General features: G+C 39.7%; 1 protein-coding gene across 8 annotated transcripts in view; it reads right to left on the bottom strand.

Moving 5' to 3' along the window:
- Window positions 1-18573, bottom strand: part of CKAP5 (cytoskeleton associated protein 5) — a 111104-nt gene that overhangs the window by 83133 nt on the left and 9398 nt on the right. For 6 of the 8 annotated variants that reach the window (XM_035262552.3, XM_035262550.3, XM_078340966.1 and 3 more), the window contains exon 2: window positions 2891-2964. In XM_035262552.3, the coding sequence (XP_035118443.1) occupies window positions 2891-2947 (57 nt within the window). In that variant the 5' untranslated portion in view covers window positions 2948-2964. Of the gene's footprint in view, window positions 1-2890; window positions 2965-8766; window positions 8898-18573 lie in introns of those variants that run through there. The other 2 variants (XM_009008036.5, XM_035262551.3) reach the window with 1 other exon arrangement.

The raw sequence follows: 18573 nt of genomic DNA on the forward strand, positions 1-18573 counted from the left end.
AGTAAAAATGAATACCCTATGTCAGGCAATTTGGACAAAGGACCTCAAGACTTTTAGAAACGAAAAAAGAGTTTAAGAAATTGGCAGTCTTCCAAAAAGATTAGCTAATAAACTTCTTACAAGTATTTAGTGTTTATGATACTCTCCCAAGGCCACCTAAAATTCATAATATGTTATTATAAATGAATCTTACATTGTATCTAAGAATTAGTTATTATTTCTTTAGAATATGATATTAAAGATGTGACAACTCAAACATGAGAAATCACCCTGATGAAACTGCCCTATCTCCAAAGTATATGCTGTGTTTTGGTTCTATTTTTGTATAATCATTAGGCAGCTTTATACTATTCTGTATATTAATTTCAGCTAAGTAGATTTCAGACATTTTTACTAAGGTATTCTTTTTTCATTAATTTATTCAACAGGTGTTTAGTAAATAAAAATAAATTCCACTCTGGCCCTTGTAGAGCTTATACTCCAGTAGGAGGAGACATTAAGCAATCATACAAATATGTTTAAAATTAAGAAACCATTAAATACTACAAAGGAGAAAAAACTTGGTGCTATGAAAGCATATATTATAAAAGGATTAGTCTGTCTTAGCGTTAAGAAAAATTTTCCTGAGAAACTGGTAACTGAGCTGAGCCCTAAAAGATAAATAGGAAAGAGTGGCAAAGGGGAAGAAAGAACATTCCAGAAGGAACAGTATATGCTAAGGCCCTGTGGCAGCAAGGAATATGGTATTTCCCACTCCTATAAAGAAAGAGAAAGAGAACATGGTACAAAATGAGCTGGAGGGGACTGGAATAGGCCAGACCATGCAGGACTATGAAGGCCAAATAAAGATTCCACTCATTATTCTAAGAGCAATGGGAAAGCAATGAAATGATGTGGAGGCAGTTAAATGAGATGCTAGTTTATGGGATGATCAAATTTGTCTTTACTGTGTTAGGCATTAGTAAAGAACTAGATGTTTGTCCTCAACACTATTAGATCACAGAGACAGAAGGATAGACATGATTGAAAAACAAATAATTTACATGTTATTTGTTTAAATGAAAATGTAATTTGGGGCAGGTGCTATGCTCACAGAAAAAACTGCCCCTTCGGAAAGAATGCTTCCTAACCCACTATAAGATGTTTTCATTAGGAAGAAGGCATTACCTATTCTGCAACATTAGAGTGAAGTATAACATCAATTAACATCATAGTTGTACATTTACTAACCAATTTAAACAAGGTTTAATAATTGTTTTAATTGGGCAACATCTCATTCTATAAAGCAGAATGAGTGTTCCCTAAACCAGATTTAACATCTCTATTCTTTAAGTTTCAAAGACATATCATAAGTGCTCAAAAAAATGAAAAAAAAAGGACCAAATCACATAAGATTGAAAAACTCTTAGCACATATTAACCAATCAAAAATTGGAAAATCTTTAATAGATTTATCTATTTTGTCTGCTCCTTTCAGTCAGAAAATACATTATCTACCAAGAAAAGCATTATACATAGTTTCAATTCTGAGTAAGTTCCAAAATTCTCCCCAAAATTTGTTTTGTTGCAATTTAATGTACTAATACCAACAATTTCTATACTAATTAAAATAAAAACCAATTAGCTCACTGTTAATCTGGCCTTATTTGAAGAGCTACATGTTGATTTTTGAAACGGCATTGAGCCTTGGCTAATTTATTATATAGGATGAAGGAGTGCTTCTGTGGAGAATATAGGGACCATGGCTCCAAATTTCTACTCTACATAGGTAGAACTGTATGTCTACAACTGTGTAGGTTAGTATATTTTATTCAGTATTTTTAGTAATTAACAACCATAAATCTTGAATTCTCAGATTCAAAACAAACTTTAAAAGAACTGTCAAGAACATACAGTGGTTAACCTGAGGACTTTCAGTAGAATAAATTTACAAGAAGAAATGGAATTCTAAAATCTACCAAATGGTAGATATTTGCAGTTTTCAAAATAATTAAAAATGAAAGAAACTAGAGGTATAGTTAGGGAAAAAAATAAGATAATCTGAAAGGATACCCACCAAATAATGACATGATATGATAAATTGTCTTTTGTTAGCTTAAACCAGAAAAGAAAGATTGGTAGATTCTGAGGGTAGATACTGGAATCCAGATTATATAGATCAAAGAACCTAAAAAATGCTGGAGTTCTAAGGCCAAATTCACAACACATCTCCAAAGAAGAGTCTCTAATAAAATATTAATAAGCACTTAGATACCAGAAGTACATTGTACTGTATATAGAAGGAGATGACAAAACTAGTCAGTTACTAACTTTTTTCAGATACTAACTTTTTTTTGAGACGGAGTTTCTCTCGTGTTACCCAGGCTGGAGTGCAATGGCGCGATCTCGGCTCACCGCAACCTCCGCCTCCTGGGTTCAGGCAATTCTCCTGCCTCAGCCTCCTGAGTAGCTGGGATTACAGGCACGCACCACTGTGCCCAGCTAATTTTTTGTATTTTTAGTAGAGACGGGGTTTCACCACGTTGACCAGGATGGTCTTGATCTCTTGACCTCGTAATCCACCCGCCTGATGGTCTTGATCTCTTGACCTCGTAATCCACCCGCCTCGGCCTCCCAAAGTGCTGGGATTACAGGTGTGAGCCACTACGCCCGGCCCGATACTACTTACTTTTCACTAATATATTTTCTTTGAATTATTTCCAGAGACTCAAAAAAATTTTTAGTTGAGCTAGAGAAACCTATTTTTAATGAGAAAAAGTAACATATATCTAACAAGGCAACAGTATTTTTGAAACTGCCAATGTTTTCACAGGCTTCTAAGTAAGATGATAGTGTAAGTGCTGACAAAACAAGCCAATGACACTGAAAATCAAATTCCAGAAGAGTCTTACCTTGTGTTCACATTTCTGATCAACTGGCAGTTTCAACCACTCACTGTCATCTCCCATTGTGCTTCCAGGTTTTCCTTAGAATTAAAAGTAAGAATCTGGTCAGATAAAGGTAGATACTTATTACTCTAGCAATCAGGAAGTCTCTTAAGACAAAAATAACTTTTCTTAGATTATTATCTTATTCATGCAACAAGAAGAGTAAAAATCCCATTCTTTGGTCAGATGCCCACTTAATTCAATTAATACAACCTTTTTTTAAAAAAAAATCACTCAGAAGACTGCACACAGTGGGTCACGTCTGTAATCCCAGCACTCTGGGAGGCTGAGGCGGGCAGATCACCTGAGGTCAGGAGTTAAAAAGACCAGTCTGGTCAACACAGTGAAACCCCGTCTCTACTAAAAATACAAAAATTAGCTGGGCATGGTGGCACATGCCTGTAGTCCCAGCTACTCAGGAGGCTGAGGAAGGAGAATTGCTCAAACCTAGGAGGTGAAAGTTGCAGTGAGCCGAGATCATGCCACTATACACCAACTTGGGTAACAGCGTGAGACTCCATCTCAAAAAAATAAATAAATTGCGCTGGTATAGCGGCGAAAGAAAAAGAAAATAAATAAACAAACAAACAAACAAAGTCACTCAAAAAATCTAAATCCTAAATATAAAAATATTCCAGTCTAGGCAACATGGTGAAACCCTGTCTATACTAGAAATACAAAAATTAGCCAGGCATGTGGTGTGTGCCTGTAGTCCAAGCTACCCAGGAAGCTGAGGTGGGAGGGCTGCTTCAGCCCATGAGACAGAGGTTGCAGTGAGCTGTGATCGTGCCACTACACTCCAGCATGGGCAACAGAGCAAGATCCTGTCTCAAAAAAACCTAAAAATCTGTTTTTAAAAACGATGCTTATATTTTCCCAGATGGAACTTCTTAGATATAAAACAAAGCTAGAATAAACCTGAATTGCTGAGCTATTTGACCTTTTAAAAGGCCAAGAAAAAAGTGTTGGAGAAAGTCATACTTTCACCTAGAATTACTTATAGAAAATAATCAATATGAAAAAATGTTGATCCTGCCAAGCTTCCTACCCAATTCTAGCAAACATGACCAATTAATGTTTACATAAATTAGTACAAAATTAAATCCGTGAATGAACTTTTATACATATTCTTTATGTAAACCATTTTTTTTTGAGACGGAGTCTCATTCTGTCACATGGGCAGGAGTGCAATAGCGCCATCTCAACTCACTGCAACCTCCGTCTCCTGGGTTCAAGCGATTCTCCTGCCTCAGCCTCCTGAGTAGCTGAGACTACAGGTGTGTGCCACCACGTCCGGCTAATTTTTGTATTTTTCATAGAGATGGGGTTTCACTATGTTGGCCAGGCTGGTCTTAAACTCCTGACCCCTTAATCTGCCTGCCTCAGCCTCCCAAAGTGCTGGGATTACAGGCGTGAACCACCGTGCCTGGCCATAAACCATTTGTTTTTACTGAAGTTTATAGTCAACATCCTTTTAATAACTTTATGTTACCTATCTATTTTTTTTTTAAGACAGCGCCTAACTCTGTCATTCAGGATGAAGTGGAATAACATAATCTCAGCTCACTGCAACCTCTGCCTCCCAGGCTCAAGAGATCCTTCCACCTCTGCCTCCTGAATAGCTAGGAGTTGCTAGGACTGCAGGTGTGCACCACCATGCTCGACTAATTTTTATTTTTATTTTTGAGATGGAGTTTCACTGTTGTTACCCAGACTGGAGTGCAATGGCACGATCTTGGCTCACTGCAACCTCCTCCTTCTGGGTTCAAGCAGTTCTCCTGCCTCAGCCTCCTGAGTAGCTGGGACTACAGGTGTGCACCACCATGCTCAGCTAATTTTTTTTTTGTATTTTTCGTAGAGACGGCGTTTCACCTTCTTGACCAGGATGGTCTCGATCTCTTGACCTCGTGACCCGCCTCGGCCTCCCAAAGTGCTGGGATTATAGGAGTGAGCCACTGCACCCAGCCTAATTTTTGAATTTTTTGTAGAGACAAGGTCTCGTTATATTGCCCAGACTGGTCTCGAATGCCTGGGCTCAAGCAATCCCACCAACTGTGAGCCACCACACCTATGCTATCTATCTAGATAACACCTTTTTTTATTATAAAATTAATGTGTGTTAACTGCAGAAAATTTAGTAACTACAGAAAAAACTAAGTATTAAAACACAATTTCACCACTACCTAATAACCATGATGAACACTAAAGTATGTATCCACCTGACTCCTTCCAGTTTTTTTTTCAATATACATGTAGTATATAAATTATATGAAAAAGAGAAGCATAATCCTCTTATAACATTTTTCTTACATGATTACAAACATTTTCCCAGATTTGAGAACATGATGTTTAAAGTCGACAGCGCACTCCATTTTACGAATGTACCATAATTACCAACCCTACTAGTGGACATTTAAATTGTTTCCAATTTTTTTCTTTTTTGAGACAGGGTCTCACTCTGCCACCCAGGCTGGAGTGCAGTGGTGTGATCCCAGCTCACTACAACCTTGACCTCCCAGGCTCAAGGAATTCTCCCAACCTGCACCTCCTGGGTTCAAGCAATTCTTTCGCCTCAGCTTCCCAAATAGTTGGGACTATAGGCATGTGTCACCATGCTCAACTAATTTTTTAGTTTTTGCAGAAATGGGGGTCACTATGTTGCCCAGGTTGGCCAATTTTTCAGTATTATAATAACACAGACAAGGTTCTGCTTAATTCTCCATCCCTAGTTCTGGCCCGTCATAAAATATGTTTTCAATAAATATTTGCTTATTGAATATATAATACTCTGGTAGTATCTATTCTGAATCAGGCACTGTGCAAAGTACTTTTTAAACATGCTAATTGACTTTGTAACTAACATCATCTACATGAAATAAAGATATTCTCCTCATTTTACATACTAGGCTCACAAAGATTAAATAACCTGCCAAAACAAACGAAGATTCAAAGTCTATGCTTCTTCCTTCACGTCTTATTCCCTCCCGTCACAAAGAAGAAAATTCCCAGAGAAAGAATTGTAAAAGCTTATTAGGATATGTGGAAGGAACTTTCATGAAGACTTCTCTTCAATATCCCTAGGATGGCCATGAAACAGCAGCCGTGTAATTTAAAGGAGCCAAGTCTTATTAGAGAATCTCAGGAACTCAAATACAGCAATGATAGGAGACAGAATAGTACAACAGTTTGGAAAACAATATGGCATATCAGATAAGAATGCCCTACCATCCAGCAAACCCACTCCTAGCTATATAGTCTAGAAACGAATGCAAGCTACACCAGAAGACCTATACAGGGATAGTTATAGCAATGTTCTTTGTAATAGTCAAAAACTGGAAACACCTCACATGTTCATCAAACTGTGCTTTTCTTTTTTTTTTTTGAGATAGAGTCTCACTCTGTCACCCAGGCTGGAGTGCAGTGGCGTGATCTCAGCTCACTGTAACCTCTGCTTCCCGGGTTCAAGCAATTCTTCTGCCTCAGCCTCCTGAGCAGCTGGGATTACAGGCATGTGCCACCAAGCCCGGCGAATTTTTTTGTATTTTTAGTAGGGATGGGGTTTCACCATATTGGCCAGGCTGGTCTCCAACTCCTGACCTTGTGATCCGCCCGCCTCGGCCTCCCGAAATGCTGGGATTATAGGCATGAGCCATAGTGCTCGGCTCAAACTGTGTTTTTCAAACTCAGGACCAGTCTTTCCCCCAGCACCCCCATCAACTGAATACTGGTATCTGTGTAAAATACAATAAAAATTATTAGATCTGTGTATTTTTTAAGTTGAATGCCAAATGGTCCAGCTGCTGTGAATGCTAAACGGTCTAGCTGCTGTGTAAAATATCATATAGGGATGAACAGACTGATCTGAATTTTACAAACAGCAGAAACCAAGTTTTTGCTAAACAGTAGAGCTTGATGCCTAAAAAGCAAACAAAACTGCCAACAAAGAAAAGCATTAATAAAATTAATTTGAACTATATATAATGATTGCTATGGCTTATTTGCTCTAGTCCCTACTAAATACACATATTCAGAAATTTCAATTATTCAGGGCTCTCAGGAGATTTTATCCCAGTCTAAAACAAAGGAAAAGGCAAGGAGGCGAGCTAAAATAAATATGTTTTACAGAAATATTATAATCATATACCATTGATCTAAAAATGTCTTCCTAAGAGCTCAAATACCATATAGTCCACACTGTCGCTGAAAAGGTTTAGAGGTAATTGTTTATTTTTAGACTAGAGGTTAAGAAATGTTTTCAAGGTTATACATGAAGGTAGAACTTAGAATAAATTCCAAATTGTCTGATTTTTCAGTTTAGTGTTCAAACAAATAAATCGCCTATTAAATAGGCATTATATATCCCATCATAAAAGAGATCCCCAAATCTATTCATTTCCCCATTAACCAACCAGTTAAAAATAAGGGACAGAGAGATTAAGTCATGAGTAATATTAGAGTTGGGCCCAGAACCTATGTCTCCCACTTCTCAGTCTACATCTCTTCCCTACAACCCATGGGCCCAAGTGTGGTGTCTTTTTAGTTTAAATTCCTGTATTTTGACAGTCTATAAGAGTAATTACAGAGCTACTATACAGATTATTTTCTTTTCTACTTAGAAAGAAGCATTGGCAGTACAACTATTTTAGGCAAATTCCCAAGCTCTTGACCTACAAAAGTTCTTCACTATCACAATACAAGAGATCTGGAACTATGATTACCATTCCTAGACTCTCACTTCTGGCTAAGGAGATGCTACTGCAGAAGCATAGAATGATTCTAACAGAAATTTGAGAAAAAAATTCTGCTCCATCAAAAAAAACCCCTTTGATTACTGTCATGACAGAGTCATTAAAAAAATTATTTAAAAAATGCATATACATGCCCAGAAATCTACTTAAACCATGTCTAGGAAGGACAACTAGATTAAAGAAATATAACAATTATGTAACTGTCATAAAGAATTTAAAATTTTTATTACTTAGCCAAAATCTGACAAAATCCCATCTCTGAGTAGCAGGTGGCAAAACTGACAAGACTTTCTCTCAAATTAAAAAAAACCTCACTGTCTCCAGGTATTTTCCATTCACAAGGACAAGTGTTATCCCCTTGCTAGAGTATTCTGCATTGCCAGGGGGCCAGAAATCTGAACTGTTTTCTAGCAGGTTATCTCAAACTTTGTTGTGTTTGCTTTCCTATTCTTGGGATGGTGGCCTCCCACAAATTCCTTCAAAGAGGGAGAGGGGTAAAGAGCTATCTCTCACATTGTGCTCTTCCTATCAGCAGGAAAGAAGGTTAACTGGACTCTTCCTAATAGATGATCACTGTCAACATATCCAAAAGGGGGAGGGGATACCAACACAGGCCTTTGGACAGACAGAAAGCTAAACCTGGCTGAGAATTAGGGCAACTCGGAGTTACTGCTCGACTGTACCAAGGTGGCTGAAAACCTAATGCTTACTCATCCCAAAGCTACCAAGGTCTTCAAATACCAGGCTGAGGATCCGGCTCAGAGCAAGAGATTCAGCTCCACCCATTCAGCTCAAATGGGTTAATACTCTGGTAAAAGCAACCCTCTCCTCACCCCAAGTAAGAATCAGGCTGGGGCAAACCCAGGTCGTGGGCACTGCTCACCCACTGCATACCCAAACAAGCACACTACGGCTGCTGTCACCACCCAGAAGTAGAGCAGATGCCCTGGCTTTAGCTCACTGCAGCCGGCATTGTTTACGCTCTTTCACCGCCTTAGCCTCTGATAGGCCAGGAAAGTCCCCAGTACTGTCCACCAGGACTTCCAACACGGTCGCGGGATGCTTGCCCCTTGCCCGCAGTTTGACACTTACGCTCCCTGGGAAGGGAGAGGTCAAGGGACCTAAGGTCCAAGCAGGATCGATCAGCAGGAATACCAGGCAGGCTGAGGCGGCGGCGGCAGCGGCGGCGGCGGCAGCATTGGTGCGGCGGACCGCTGGGAAACGCCTCCTCCGAGGGCGGGGCTCAGAGCCCCACGGTCAGAGTGCCCGCCCCACCCTCCAGTTCCCCTTTCCGCACACACTGAAAGCTTAAAGGAGCTGCAGGCTATCTTTGCCCAGAGGTTTGCAGGCATCAGGCGTTGCTTCCAGGTCACAGGCTTTCCAAGGTAAGAGACAAATGAAGGACCAACTAGGAAGACTGCTGTAGTTGGGTGGACCTCTTTTTTTGGTGGTAATACACGTAATATTCCAGAAACAAAGGAGATGACCAGTTCTCACTATCACAGTCCTAATCCCTCCTCGAAGGGTGAAAAAAATTAAAGCAGGTAACAGCCAAATCGAGGTAAATATATATTTCTTCATTATATGTAAGCTGCTTACTCCATTGGGCTCGAGCAGTTCTTCAAATGGCAACTCAAAGGCCCAGAAAAGATCCTACAATGCTCTACCTCACCCATTCATGGACTTCCTTCTTTACAACACTGGAGGAATCCTGGACAATGACACAAGATAGGTAGGAAAGTAACAGAAGGTAAAATAGAAAAATACAGGCCTGGGCAACAAAGTGAGACCCCATCTGTACAACAAATAAAAAAATTAGCTGGACATGGTGGTGCACACCTGTAGTCCTAGCTACTCGGGAGGCTGAGGTGGGAGAGGATTCCAAGCTAGGACTAGGCTGCAGTGAGCCAGACTGCACCACAGCACTCCACCCTGAACAACCAAACGAGACCCTAAGCCCATAAAAGAAAAAAACTTCCCTTCTTGTGTGTAAAGTGTGATCTTTCAAAAATGGACTTATAAGTCAATGTAAACAAATGTACAAGTCTATGTAATCTTGCATGCCAACACAATTGTAATGTGTAGTCATATAATTTAATACAAAGGCTTCTTAAGAAAATTGTAGTAGAAACAACATTAATATTTCAAGGAGTTGTCTTAGGATCTGCAATCTCCAAAGGTTGGCAACTAGTTTTTATTTTCTTTTTTCATAGGAGGAGCTTGTCCTGAATCCTAGTTTACAAGGTTTGACTGCATTTTATGTCTCCCATCATACCAACAGGAAAGATATGTGCTTTTTAAAGTCTGTATTACTCCACCTAATTTAGATGAATCAATACACCTCCTTAAATCCATAGGCCATCATTAGATCAGTATGGGAATCAATGTAATAAGGTTAAAGACCATTTGTAAGTAAACCAATGTCTCCTATCCCGAACAAGAGTTCAAGCAGAAATTTAAGAATCCAAAGAATAGGAATGAAGATTCCTCCACCACGGAGCAGACTCAGGTTACTCTTATTCTGAAGGTTTTAGAGAACCCTAAGCTAAAGTTGCCAAGTATTGTTTCCTCACTTGGGTCGGGGTGGGGGCGGAGCATGGGGGCGAAGCGGAGATGGACTGTTTGCAGATCAGCCTTTCTCATCAGATTGTGAGTGTCTCAAGGGCAAGGGCTGGAATGTATCTTAATTATCTTTTTCTCCCAGTGTGTGATACAATATAAGTACCCAACAAATATTATCACAAGAGGTATGACCAATACTTTCTGTTATACAGCAGTCTACTGACACAGGACTTCAGTTAAGGGCAATAAACGTAGCACAGTGAGTGTATGTGTGCATGCACACACAAACGGATAATACCCTGTGCTGTGCTTATTAGTAAATTAAACATTTTAAACATTAGAGAAAAAGATCTATTAACAGTCACCAAAAAAAAAAAGCCAAATACTGTATGATCCCACTTTTATAAGGCATGCAGTCAAATTCATAAATTCATAGAACCAGAAAGTAGAATGGTAGTACCAAAGACAGGGTGGGGGGGTGGCTCAGGAGGGGGATAAGAGAAATATTTAGAGTTTCAGACTAGCAAGATGAGAAAGTTCTGGAGATCTGTTTCATAACAATGTGAATATACTTAACACTATTAAACAGTAGACTTAAAAATGTTTAAGATGGCAAATTTTATACTATTGTTTTTTACCACACACAAAAAATGAGACATTAATCTATACAAAAATTGCTTTGCAGATATTTAAAGAAAACAAAAGATAATATAGAAGACAGAAGTAAATATATACAGACCCTTGAACAACATGAATTTGAACTGCACAGGTTGACTTGCATGTGAATTTTCTTCTGCCCTTGTCACCCCTAAGACAGAAAGACCAACCCTGCCTCTTCCTCAGCCTATTCAACATGAAGATGACAAGGATGAAGACCTTTATGATGATCTACTTCCATTTAATAAGTAGTAAATATATTTTCTATTTATTGGGCAACGAAATGAGACCTGTCTCTAAAAAAGAAATAAAAAATTAGCTGGGCATGGCAGTGCATGCCTGTTAGTCCCAGCTACTTGGGAGGCTGAGGTGGAAGGATCGCCTGAGCCCAGTACTAGTGAGCCAAGAGTGCACCACAGCACTCCACCCTGAATGATGGAGCGACAAAAAACACTTTTTCCTTTTTCTGATTTTCTTATTTTTTCCTTTTTCTTATTTTCTTAACGTTTGCTTTTCTCTAGCTTACTTTACTGCAAGAATATAATATTTAATACATAAAACCTACAAAATATGTGTTAAACAACTGTGTTATCAATAAGGCTTCTGGTCAACAGTAAGCTATTAGTTAAGTTTTGGGGGAGTCCAAAGATATATGTGAAGCTTCAACTGCACAGGGGGATTTCTAACCTCATCATTGCTCAAGTGTCAAATGTGCCAATGTGGAAGAAATCCATTAACTTTTAAGAAGAAATTTACAAGACAGTATGTGAAGTTTAATTCCTTTTTTGTTTACATATGTGATATGCCTCACATATACATTTACATATGCATTTGTGTAGGCTGATAATGACCCCCAAAGAGATCAGGTTGTAATCCCTGGAACTTGTAAATGTTACTTAATTTGGAAAAACAGTCTTTGCAGATGTGATTAAATGAAGGATCCTGAGATGGGGAGATTACCCCGGATTATCTGGGTGGGTCCTAAAGGCAATCACATACATCCTTCTGAGACAGAGGGAGATTTGACACCATGGAGAAAGTGATATGAAGAGGGATCAGAGAAAGATTAGAACAGGGTAGAGTAAGATGGCCACAGGCCTAGGAATGCCAGCAGCCATCAGAAGCTGGAAGAGGCAAGGAACGGATTCTTTCCTAAGGCCTCTGGAGGGAGTGTGGCCCTGATGACTGACATCTTGATGTAGGTCCACAGACTCATTTCGAATTTCTGGCCTCCAGACTGTGAGAGAATAAATTCTGTTGTTTTAAGCCACCAAGTTTGCGGTCATTTGTTACAGCAGCCGTAGGAAACTAGGACAACATTGTACATGTTTGAATACACATAAACATTTTCTGGAAGGATCTGTAGAAAATTGTTAACCATGTCTACTTCTGAGAACTGTGTCTAAGGGTTAAGCAAAGAAATTTTTAAAAAAATAAAAACTTTTACTTTTTACTTGAATACCCATCCATGCCTTCTGATTTTTAATAATGAGCTTCATTGTCTTTTATAATAATGTTTTTATTTTATTTGCATTTTTATATTAATTTTTCATTTACTTTTTCTTTATTTAGCTCTCATTTAGATGATAAATAATGCTTTTAAACGCTTTAAAACTAAAATTCCCACTCAGAGCCTTGAAGCTGGATCATCTGTATGAGATGAGTATGGACTCATCCCATAGGCTACACTTCACTTTCCCTCGTAACATTTTTTGTGCACACAATATCTACTTTGAAAGAAGGAACTGAGTCTTATTCATTATCCCAGCAATGAGTATAGTACTTCGTACTCTAGTGTAAAATTTCTAAAATGGCACCATTTCATCAAGTCACAGAAGTCTTTTCGTTTTTTGAGACAGGGTCTTGCTCACTGCCCAGGCTGGAGAATGGTGGTACAATCACCGTTCACTCTAGCCTCAACCTCCCAGGCTCAAGTAAGCCTCCTGCCTCAGCCTCCTGAGTAGCTAGGACTACTGGCCCATGCTCCACCACATCTGTCTAATTTTTTAAATTTTTTGTAGAGACAGGGTCTCACTATGTGGTCCAAGCTAGTCTCGAACTCTCAGGCTCAAGCAATCCTCCTGTCTCAGCCTCCCAAAGTATTGATATTATAGGCATGAGCCACCCCACCCAGCAAGAAGTCTTAAATATATAATAAATGTATCTTTTTGTGTGTGTTTTTTTGAGACGGGGTCTTGCTTTGTTACTGAGGCTGGAGTGCAGTGGCATGAACATGGCTTACTGCAGCTTTGACCTCCTGGGTTCTGGCAATCCTCCTGCCTCAGTGTCTCATGTGGCTGGGACAACAGGTCTGCCCCACCATGCCCAGCTAACTTTTTTACTTTGTGTAGAGATGGGGGGGTCTCACCATCTTGCCCAGGCTGGTTTTAAACTCCTAGACTCAAGTGAACTACCTGCCTTAGCCTCCCAAAGGGCTGGGATTACAGGCGTGAGCCACTGAACCTGGTCTTATAAAGAAAATTTTGTAGAATATGTATTTCAAATGTGTTGAGAAAACAAGATATATGTAATACAATTCTGAAGTAAATCCTTTTTCAAAGTGAAAAAAATCACTCAGTAAAATTATTTTGAAATTTTCTAAAATTTTTGCCACTGTTTTCCTAGTTAGTTACTTTTTTATTATAAGAGCCACTAAAAGAGGGTCATTTCATTTTTAGGATCTTTCACTTTGGCAAAGCCACGGCAGTACAACAGCTGCTTGAAGTAAAACTGTAGAAAGCTCCACTTGAGATTAAATTTAGTGTAAACCTGGAGTCAAGTTGAGCTCCGAAGGTAGACAGATTGAGTTGCAAACCTTGCTCTGCCACAAACTAGCAGGTCCTCAGTTTTATTCATCTATTTTTCACAGACTTCTTGAGCACATATTACGTGCTAGGCACTATCCTAAGCACTTCATATGTATTTACTCATTTAATCCTTAAAACTCCAAAGTTGATATTATTATCCCTGTTTAATAATAAGGCAATTGGCCGGGCGCGGTGGCTCAAGCCTGTAATCCCAGCACTTTGGGAGGCCAAGGCGGGTGGATTACGAGGTCAAGAGATCGAGACCATCCTGGTCAACATGGTGAATCCCCGTCTCTACTAAAAATACAAAAAATTAGCTGGGCACGGTGGCGCGTGCCTGTAATCCCAGCTGCTCCGGAGGCGGAGGCAGAATTGCCGGAACCCAGGAGGCGGAGGTTGCGGTGAGCCGAGATCGTGCCATTGCACTCAAGCCTGGGTAACAAGAGCGAAACTCTGTCTCAAAAAAAAAAAAATAATAATAATAATAATAACAAGGCAATTGAGGCAGAGAGAGTAACTTGCCTAACATGACTCAACTAATTATTGCTGTAAAAATTAAATGAGATTTTGCCTTATACATGTTAAGAATTCCCTCCATAGTCAAGTGTAGTGGCATGCACCTGTGGTCTCAGCTACTCAAAAGGCTGAGGTGGGAGGACTGCTTGAACCCAGGAGGTTGAAGCTATAGTAAGCCGTGACTGAGCCACTGCACTCCAGCCTGGGTGACAGAGCAAGAGCATACCTCAAAAAAAAAAAATAATAAATTCCCCACAAATATTCATATTATTCTCCTGCCCCACAAGTACAATTGTGCTTGTCAGATAATGTGAGGCTATCTGGTGTTAGATGCTCATCTAGACGTGGAGTACAGGTTGTGCACTACAATAGCCCTGGGGTGAAGTACAATGAGATAGTATGACAGAGCAATCTAATCTAGACTGGGGTAGGGGGGATTCAGGAAAGGTCTCCCTGTGAAAGTGATACTCAGGCTGAAAACTAAAGGAAATTAATAGGGATTAGCCAAGCAAAGGCAAAATCAGAGAATGTTTCAGGCATGTGTGTGGACCTCTGAAAAACATAGGTAAGAGTGAAGAACAAAAATATGACCCATGTGGCCAAACAAGAGAAAGGCTGGCTGGAAAGGTTAAAATCAAACAAATCCAATAACTTTATGCAAGTAAGTACTCGTATTAACTAGTATTAACTAGATTTCATGGCAAATACCAAGCACTCAGTAAACCACAGCTATCATTACTATATTGTTATTATTATTATTATTTCCAATGGAGTTTCGCTCGTTTTCCAGGCTGGAGTTCAGTGGTGCATCTTGGTTCACTGCAACCTCCACCTCCTGGATTCAAGTGATTCTCCTGCCTCAGCCTCCTTAGAAGCTGGGATTACAGGCACCTGCCACCTTGCCTGGCTAATTTTTTTAATTATTTTATATTATTAGTAGAGACAAGGTTTCACCATGTGGCCAGGCTGGTCTCAAAAGCCTGACCTCAGGAGATCCACCCATCGTGGTCTTTTACTATATTATTACAATCATCATCCCAGTGTCATTTAGAGATGTTAGTTGACTTCAGACGTAAGCCTATATTTCAGTCCTTTGGTGTAACAGCAGCCTAAGTTGGCCTGTAATCCCAGCACTCTGGGAGGCCAAGGTGAGTGGATCACTTGAGGACAGGAGTTCGAAACCAGCCTGGCCAACATGGCAAAACCCTATCTACTAAAATTACAAAAATTAGCCAGGCATGATGGTACACACCTGTAGTCCCAGCTACTGAGGAGGCTGAGGCAAGAGAATCACTTGAACCTGGGAGGCGGAGGTTGCAGAGACTGCACCACTGCACACCAGCCTGGGCACAAGAGCAAAACTCTGTCTCCAAAAAAAAAAAAAAGCCTACGTAAGGTTAGAGCCCTCCTCTCATGTCTAAAACAAACTGCTTCTCTGGGTGTATAAGCAATCTATTCCTTTTTATCCTATGGAAAGCAGATTCATTATTAAACAAATTATGTTATTTGGTGATATTTAAGGGGACTATGCATAGGTTTGGAGGAATCTTCCATATTAAACATTGCTCAAAATTTGTAGGCAGTCCTTTAAAGTGTAAAAATATTTTTATTTACTGCATAGAGATTTTTCTTTTCTTTTTCAGACAGGGTCTCACTCTGTCGCCCAGGCTGGAGTCCAGTGGCACAAACACAGCTCACTGCTGCCTTGACCTCCTAGGCCCAAGCAATCCTCCCACCTCTGCCTCCTAATAGCTGGATCACAGGCATGCACCATCACTACCTGCTAATTTTTTTTTTATTTTCCTAGAGATGAGGTCTCTCTATGTTGCTCAGGCTGGCTTTATGTTTTACAGCTTTCTTTTCTCAACCTTGTGATCAAGCTAACACTTCTAGTTATCTTGAAGCAGCGCCTTCCTTGTAATTTAGCAATTGATGTAAGAAATTGTGCATAAAAGAGTGAATAGAATCTGTCTGATAGAGGTCAATACAATTGGTGATTACTGTCAACTAAAAAAATTAAAATAAAGTATAAATGAATAATCATGCACCATTATCCTTTAAAATACATATATATATTACCTAGCTGTTTTGGTTGAGAGGGCCTAGAAACACTGACACACCACTAGCAAGGAGCAGACAGCAGAGTACCCAGATCTTGGTTTCTACCAAGTAAAACGAACCAGAACTCTTTGGAGAAATCTCTAATTCTAGGGTTGGGGCAGAGAAAATAATAGGTGAGTCTGGAGCATCTTAAAGTACCAGAGAATAAAAAAGTGCTCCAAAAGAAAAAAAAAATTAAAAAGATAGAGGCATGTCAAAGGGACACAGGAGCCAACCAGAAAGAGCTCCCAATAGTCAAAGCTGGAATTATTCGAGGGAAAAAAAATAGATTACTAGATTACAAAATCTCAAAGTACAGAATTAATATACATAAGTCAATACACACTTACATACACACTAGTCCATAAAATATAAATAGTTGAGTAAAGAAATCAATGGGCGGGAAGAGACAAATCTTCCTTACAAAATCCCAAATATATATAGAAACCCTTACTTCCAGGAAGTGGAATTTAAGCTCTTCACTCACTTTGGGGGTATGCAAGACCTGGCTACTCATTTTCAGAAGAACAGCTATGGAAAGGGAATAACACTAACTTCAATACTTAACCTAGCAAACACTAACTTAACCAAGTGATCGGGGTCAGTATCACTAATGATGTCACATGGATATCACAAAACCTCTGATATGATACGGTATTCTATGGAATTCTTTCCAGAAACACATTAACTCTTGACTAATCATGAGAAAAACATCAGAGAAAGCCAAAGGAAGGATAGTCTACAGAACAACTGACTAGCACTCCTCAATATTGTCAAGGTCGTGAAAACAAGGAAAGACTGAGAAACTGCCAAAGACCAGAGAAGGCTAAAAGAGATGACCACCAAGTGCAATATGTTACCCTGAATTGGATCCTGAAACAGAATGAGGACATGAATAGAAAAATCGTTAAAACACAAACAGAATCTGGAATTTGTGTAAAAGTAATGCTCCAGGCTGGCACAGTGGCTCACACCTGTAATCCCAGCACTTTGGGAGGCTGAGGCGGGCAGATCACCTGAGGTAAGGAGTTCAAGACCAGCCTGGCCAACATGGTAAAACCTCGTCTCTACTAAAAGGCATGTGTGGTGGCACATGCCTGCAATCCCAGCTACTGAGGAGGCTGAGGCAGGAGAATCGCCTGAACCTGGGAGGTAGAGGTTGCGGTGAGCCGAGATCGCGCCATTGCACTCCAGCCTGGGCAACAAGAGCGAAACTAAATTTTTTTTGAGATAGAGTTTCGCTCTTGATACCCAGGCTGGAGTGCAATGGCGCAATCTCGGCTCACCGCAACCTCCGCCTCCTGAGTTCAGGCAATTCTCCTGCCTCAGCCTCCTCAGTAGCTGGGATTACAGGCACGTGCCACCGTGCCTAGCTAATTTTTTGTATTTTTAGTAGAGACGGGATTTCACCATGTTGACCAGGATGGTCTCGATCTGTTGACCTCGTGACCCACCCACCTCAGCCTCCCAAAGTGCTGGGATTACAGGCGTGAGCCACCGCACCCAGCCAAAAAAAAAATTTTTTTTAAGTAATGTTCCAATGTTGGTTTCTTGGTTTTGACAAATGTATCATAAGATGTTAACAACAGGGTACACTGGGTGGGAGGTATTCAGGAATTCTACATATCATCTTTGCAACTTTTCTGTTGGAATAATCTAAAATTATTACAAAATAAAGTTAATTTTTAAAAAGTTTCCTCTTAAAAAACTATCATTTATTTTCAAAAAAGGTAATGTCATGAAAACCAAAAATTTTAAAAAGTGGGAACACCAGGCCAGGCACAGTGGTTCATTCCTACAATCCTAGCATTTTGGGAGGCTGAGCTGGGAGGCTTGCTTGAGGTCAGGAGTTCAAGACTAGCCTGGTCAACATAGTGAGACCCCATCTCTTTAAAATAATAATAATAATAATAATAATAATAAAGTGGGAACACTACACACCTACTAGAATGGCTAAAATCCAAAAACCCGATAAAACTAAGTGCTGTCAAGAAAATGGAACAATAGGAACTCTCATTCATTGCTGATACTAACACAAAATGGTACAGCCACTTGGAAGACACTTTGTTGGTGTTTTACAAAACTATACCTAGTCTTACCATATGACCCAGCAATCTGCTTCTGTGTATTTACTTACTTAAATTAAAAATTTATAACAGCTGGGCATGGTGGGTCACACTGTTAATCCCAGCACTTTTGGGAGGCCAAGGCAGGAGTTCAAGATCTTTATGACATAAACAGTGAATATTAATGTATA

This window comes from Callithrix jacchus, chromosome 10, assembly GCF_049354715.1.
Source record: "Callithrix jacchus isolate 240 chromosome 10, calJac240_pri, whole genome shotgun sequence".
Lineage (NCBI taxonomy): Eukaryota > Metazoa > Chordata > Mammalia > Primates > Cebidae > Callithrix > Callithrix jacchus.